Source organism: Lontra canadensis, unplaced genomic scaffold (genome assembly GCF_010015895.1).
Source record: "Lontra canadensis isolate GAN:19392208 unplaced genomic scaffold, GSC_riverotter_1.0 scaffold1, whole genome shotgun sequence".
Classification (NCBI taxonomy): domain Eukaryota; kingdom Metazoa; phylum Chordata; class Mammalia; order Carnivora; family Mustelidae; genus Lontra; species Lontra canadensis.
Window position 1 is genome coordinate 98,986,279 of NW_022630995.1, and position 6,000 is coordinate 98,992,278.

General features: G+C 50.1%; 1 protein-coding gene across 4 annotated transcripts in view; it reads left to right on the plus strand.

The window, feature by feature from the left end:
- The window catches only part of LEF1 (lymphoid enhancer binding factor 1), a 119,577-nt gene extending 114,581 nt beyond the window's left edge, over positions 1-4,996 (plus strand). For 2 of the 4 annotated variants that reach the window (XM_032860193.1, XM_032860174.1), the window contains one exon: positions 3,804-4,996. In XM_032860193.1, the coding sequence (XP_032716084.1) occupies positions 3,804-3,883 (80 nt within the window). In that variant the 3' untranslated portion in view covers positions 3,884-4,996. The remainder of the gene's footprint in view (positions 1-3,803) is intronic. The other 2 variants (XM_032860201.1, XM_032860183.1) reach the window with 1 other exon arrangement.
- Positions 4,997-6,000: the final 1,004 nt, after the last annotated feature.

Consider the following 6,000-nt stretch of genomic DNA (forward strand, 5'->3'; position numbering starts at 1 on the left):
AGGGGAAGACGTACAGAGAAATGTGAATTGGATAAAGAAGTTGGAGGTGGGAGGATAAGCTGTGTCTACCTAGTTATTGTCTTCCTCAAGCAGTTCAATTTATAGACCTAAAATGAAGTTTTGAGGCTCTCTTATTCCACCCTTTATTTGAGAAGATCTCTGTGTTGTTTCCAGAAGCAGCAAGGCTCTGGAGGACCTGCCCTGGGAGGCACAGCCCCGTGATCTGTGTGCTCACAGAGCAGGCACAACAGAAACGATCGCAGCAGCTAGAGATCTTCCCCCAGAGAAGTTAGTAATGGTTCCGGGCCTGCCTCAGGGTCCTCTCAACACTGCAAAGTCTGCTTTCGCTGACGATTCACTTTGAATAACCCGTGCAGCCGGAAGGAATGGCAACTGCATGGATCCAGTACCCCTGCCTCCGTCTGTAGAACATGGACCCAAGCACAGGGCCCAAAGACACATCCTCGTGCTGCTCCCCTCCTCCCACCCCTTCCTCCCAGTTCTGGGGATCCACCCGCGTCCAAGCCCGTGGCTCGCGGGCTGACTGGTCTCCCCGGCTGGGACTCCGGCTGACTCAGCTGCAGAAAGGAGATCTGTGCCAGCCTTCCTCACCATGTATTATCATTTTTCCCTTTTTCCAAAATCCGAGCAGTGTTCACCTACAAGGAGCTGGAGTTGGTTTTTATAGGTTATACTTCCATCTTAGAGGAGAATTTAAATTTCAGAGTTAACGTCTTATGCCCTTTGTTCTCGTTAGCATCCTGCTTTCTAGCAGACTGTAACATCTTGGGCCGGGCAGTGAGCTCAGTGCACACCACCTCCGCCGAGCTGTGGACTGGGGCCAGACGGGTGGTTGGAAGGTAGGCAGGAGAGAAGAAAGTGAATGATAATTTAGCTCCAGGATACTGTGCAGAAGCCATATATTTAGGGCTCAAGAGCGAATGCTGCCGCCCAGAGGTTGGGTGACCTTAGGCCAGTTTGTTCAACCTCACACAGCGCCCCATTTCCCGATCTGTAAATGGGAAAGAATTCAGGGAGCCATCATGATGACAGGATGCCGTGCACACCGGGTACGTGTCCTGGTGTCTGGCACATCAGGACTCAGCGGACACTGTTTTCCTTCCTTCTCCCTCACCAGCGTGCTCACAAGGCCATCCCTAAGTCACAAGGAAAGCCATGAGGCTCTGACCCCCGTGGACCCAGGAGGCCTGGGTTCTCTCCAGGGGCCACCTTGGACCGATCATTTAATGACCACGTGCCTCAGTGTCCTCCGCGATGCTAGGGCGGGTCACACTGGGTCCTGTGGCAGCCTGCTCTAGCCCTTCACGCCACTCTCCTTCAGAGACACGGCATTGCGCAACAGGAGAGTGAGTTCACGTCCTGAAATAACAGGTTTCTGTCAGTTTGCCCCTGGGCCAGGTACCAGGACTTAGGCAGTTGGCACAAGGTGTGAGGCGTGCTGCTCTAAGGCGGTTTTTGCAATTAAAATCTGCCTCTGTTCACCTCTTGCAAAACTTCTCTCTGCTACTCTCCCCTCGAATTTCAGGTAATAACTAAAAACATTTTAAAGTTCTTCCTCTTTACTAGTAACATTTGGGAGGCGGGGAGAAGGATCTATAATTCCAGCCCATCTTTTTGGGATCCTCAGCATTTCTGAACAAGGAAATGATATCACCTAAGTCATGGGGCTGGGGGCCGGTCTTCCCCTGTGGTTCCTACAGGCCGGCTCTGCTGCCCCCAGCTTGGCCCCGACAGCTTGAGCTGACCCTCCTCTCCTCCGCCTCATCCTTACTAAAGGGCTTTGTTTCCTTGGCCCCTGCTGCAGGGGGACAGCCTGGGGCAGGGGGCTGGGCTGTGGACCCCAAGGAGCGGGCTGGTGAAGCACTCATCTTCCAACAGCACCTCATGTTGGAGCTTACAGAGAAGGAATCTCCCTTCTTTCCCTGCTTTTGCATCAAGGCCTGGACATTGCTAAAGCCTCAGAGTTAGTGCTGTTTATCGCCCAGAAATCGAGCTACTCAGGCAGTCTTCCTTAGCCACCCCTTGACCACTCGGGCTCTCCCCATTTGAGTTCCAGTTTCCATTTGGTTGGTGGCCTCTTTTTGTCAAGATTGGAGTTTGGTCCAGGAGAACTTCAGAGGTTTTAGCTGGCCGGTGGGGGTGGGTGGCAGAGGGGGCTGTCGTGTGCCGTCTCCAAACCCTCGAGGACTGGCCCGTGCAGGGACTCCGGCCGAGCCCAAGCCTTAACATCTGTACGATGAGCCCTGCTGCGCCGCCTTTGAAGCAGGAGCGTAATTGCCAGCTTTGATGGCACCGACTTCACTGGTGGGTTGGGCTGCGCTGGGGCTCGCCTGGCCCGGCCCAGCCACAGCCCCCCACTGAAGCCTTAGATGTGGGAAGTCTCCAGTCTCCGGAACCTCATGCCTGTGGTTTCTTGAAAAGAATCTTGATTTGACCTGTTTTATATCTATAGAGCAACTCTGTAAGGCCCCCGCGTCTCCCCTTCGGAGGTAAGACTTGGTCTGCCCCGATGGTCCTGCATCTTAAAAGAAGCAACCACATTTGGTCGGTCTTGTTTGACAGCAAAGACAAATTCTTGTCCAATTTATTTTAGTACTAGTTATGCTATTAGGAGGATCAGTAAGAGGACACTGAAATAATGAAATAACAGTGGGAAGTTAGGAGGCTGTAGAAAGAAACGGCTTTATTAGGAGATGTTGAGATTCTTCCCAGGGAAGCACATGGCCACTCTGGACAGCCCAGTTTGTCTTAGTAATCATGTGAGTGTGCTCAGCTCCAGAAAGGGAGAGGGCAAGGCCCTGCGGGTGGGGTGGGCAGGGGAAGGCCAGGACGGCATGGGGGGCTGGAAGTGTGCGGTACTGTCCCAGATGGTGCGGCCTCCTTGAGCGGGGGTGGGGAGGTGGGCACGGTCCTCAGCCTGAGGCTGGGGCCGGGCTGGATCCCGGCAGAGGGACATCCCGTCTCCTTCAGCACGAAGTCCGTTCTTATCACCCCACTTGGCCCCAGCTGCTGGCGGCTCCTAGCCCAGGCCTGTAAGGCCGTTCCTCATCTGGAACAGCAGCGTGAGCCAAACCTTTGAAAATCTGTGCTGCAAAAGCACATGTGAAATAGGGGTCTGCGGGCTGCCTTCCCCGTGGGTCCAGGCTTTGCTCCTTTATCCTTGGAAAGGTAGGGTCCTTTTTGGCTCTTTGATTCTCCTGTGTGCAGGCTCTGTACCCTGCTGAAATTTCAGACCCCACAGGGCTGTAGCAGGTGCTGGCCTGCTAAACGGGGAAAGGCTAGTTCGACAGGAGAATGGGAACTGGAATGGGCATTGCAGGCAGGCCTCCACAGTCACCAACATTCTGTGGCTGATTTGCTCCCGTTTTGTGTTTTTCAGTGGAAGCCTATGTACATACATCATTTCTTCACAGTTTCCATCTGTCCTCTTGAGGGACAGTGTTGACAGTAGTTGCATTAATGATAAGAGCAGCTTCCAGGTCGCTGGAGTGCCGGTGGCCCTAACACTGCTCAGCCCTCCAGGGGTTCCGTGCATTCCATGTCCCTGTGCACACAGGCACACGCATGTGGAACCAAAGCAAAGTCTCTGTTAAGTAAGACTTACCCTCTAATGTAGTCCAAGGACTTAGGGCTACCATAGGGCTAGCCATTTTAGCCATCACCCAGTCAACAAAGTGGACTAACTCTTAAGTGCAGAGATCTTAAGACATGTACTGTATACCACAGAGGCCAAAGGCCTGTGCACATACACACTAACAGCATCTCATTTGTTCCTTCTTGAGGTGGAAAACGAAGCTCATTCCCAACGTGCAAGGCCAAGGCAGCGACCCCGGGACCTCTGCTGGAGATGGAAGCTTGTTGAAAACCCAGACTGTCTCCAGGGCTTGTCCAGTCGACCCCAGTGGAGAATTGACACCACCTTCACCCTGAGGTCAATGCTAGAGACGCTGTTCCATAAAGACAATCACTGCCAAACCCCCTTTCATCTTCTGCAAGAGCCAAGTTCCAAAATAAAGCATAAAAGGTTTCCTAAACGAGAAGTACAGAGCCCCCGTGAATGCTAGCAGGGCCAAGCAGCTGCCCTCCCTCCTCTCCGCGTGCACTTCCCAGAGCGTCTTGCGTCCATACCTGTAAACCTTTTGGCAAGGACAGTAACTTGGCTACATCCGCCTGCCAGGAGCGACTGGAGCCGGCAGCCAGCACATCCATCACAGTGTCTCAGTGGGGGACTTTGTGGAAGAATTCCCTCTTTGTTTCCGTCTTCATTTTACCCCCCATCCTCCTTTCTCCTAAAGCTTTTATTTAACAGTGCAAAAGGATTCATTTTGTGTTTGCTTTTTTTTTAACTTGAATTTTTAAAAAATTTTTCACTTTTTAGTTTAAACTTTCTTGTTGTATATTTTGCTAGCTATGAGCTTTTGAGTAAAATTCAAAGATCTGGAAAAGTCTGAAATAAAAAATGAAAAGAAGCCACCCTTTTCTGAGCGGTATCTTGTCAGACAAGTGGATTCTCTGTGAATTACTTGTAACAGTGGCCTCTCCGTCCTTGTAAGGTGTTTGATAGAGCTAAGTACACGGAACAGCCAAACCCACCCTGTCAGTAGCAGTGGGCAGTCCTAGTTCATTTTCTTTTTCTTCTGATCACCTTTGTTTAATGGTAAACCTTAACCGATACTTTCAGCAGGCCGGTTTGCAGTGAATTTTCATTTCTTTCCTTTTCACCCCCTTGTTGTAAAAAGCCCAGCACTTGAATTGTTATTACTTTAAATGTTCTGTATTTGTATCTGTTTTTATTAGCCAATTAGTGGGATTTTATGCCAGTTGTTAAAATGAGCATTGATGTACCCATTTTTTTTTTTAAATAACAAGGCACAGCCTTTGCCCCAAACTGCCATCTAACGTTTGTCATTCCAGTTTGAGTTAACGTGCTGAGCATTTTTTAAAAGAAGCTTTGTAATAAAACATTTTAAAACAACATGTCCTTTCCTTAAAGAGTGAAGTTCCTTGACACTCCAGAGCTGGTGGTGACGAACCGCATTTGCGGGCCAGGCCCAAGCTGGCTCTTCCACACCCAAGGGGTGCCGCCGCGCAGCCTTCTCCCAGGGCAGGCCGACCCCTGCTGTGGGAGGGCACCTTCCCCTTTCCCCAGGACAAGCAGTCCTCACAGGTATAGACCTAGAAGGGGGCCAGTGGAAAGACGATGGTCACCAGGATGCAGACAGGAGTGAGTTTCTTCTTCCCTGAATACCGCAGACCAGCCTCATGGGCTCCAGCCGTCAGCAAGTGCACAGGTCATTTTCCATCATCAGAGCTCACCTCTTCTCAAAACAGGGCTCCCCCAAAGCAAGGGGTCCTGTGCTGAAGGTAGGTTTTAACTCCCACTGATCTCCCAAAAGTCAACATTATCCCAGTTTTCAGTTTCTATTCTATAATTTTCTCTTAAGCTTTTATTAGGCTAGCATATGAATCAGCTGATTTAGCAAAAACTATAAAGTTTAAAACCAGTATCTCATGGGTTGCCATATCTTGAACTAGTTTGGGAACCACCGATACCCTGGTCTAACTTAAATCTCTTGCTGAAAGTGTCGTCGGTTTCCCTTTCCCAGGCTCTGGTACAGCTGGGGAACAGGTGGCAGCCACACTTGTACTAACCCTCCACGGACTGTACTTGAAGATTGCCATTAAATCACCCCTCCAATTTCTATTCTCCAGGCTAAGTGATCCCAACTCCTTGAACCTTTCATCATCAGTCCTTTAATCATTTTCATTACTATCCTCTGGAACCTCTCCAATTCCTCATCATTTAGTCCTGAACTTGAACCAGGGGAAACTCCATTATGTTCAGGAGACCTACTTGTTAGAATGGTTTCATATTCATTTGAAAATCATCTGACTCTTCTTAATAACACGAACCAAACAGTCTAATGCTGCCATTCAAGCTCCTTCTGGGAGTTAACTAGAAAATCTAAACAAAATGGT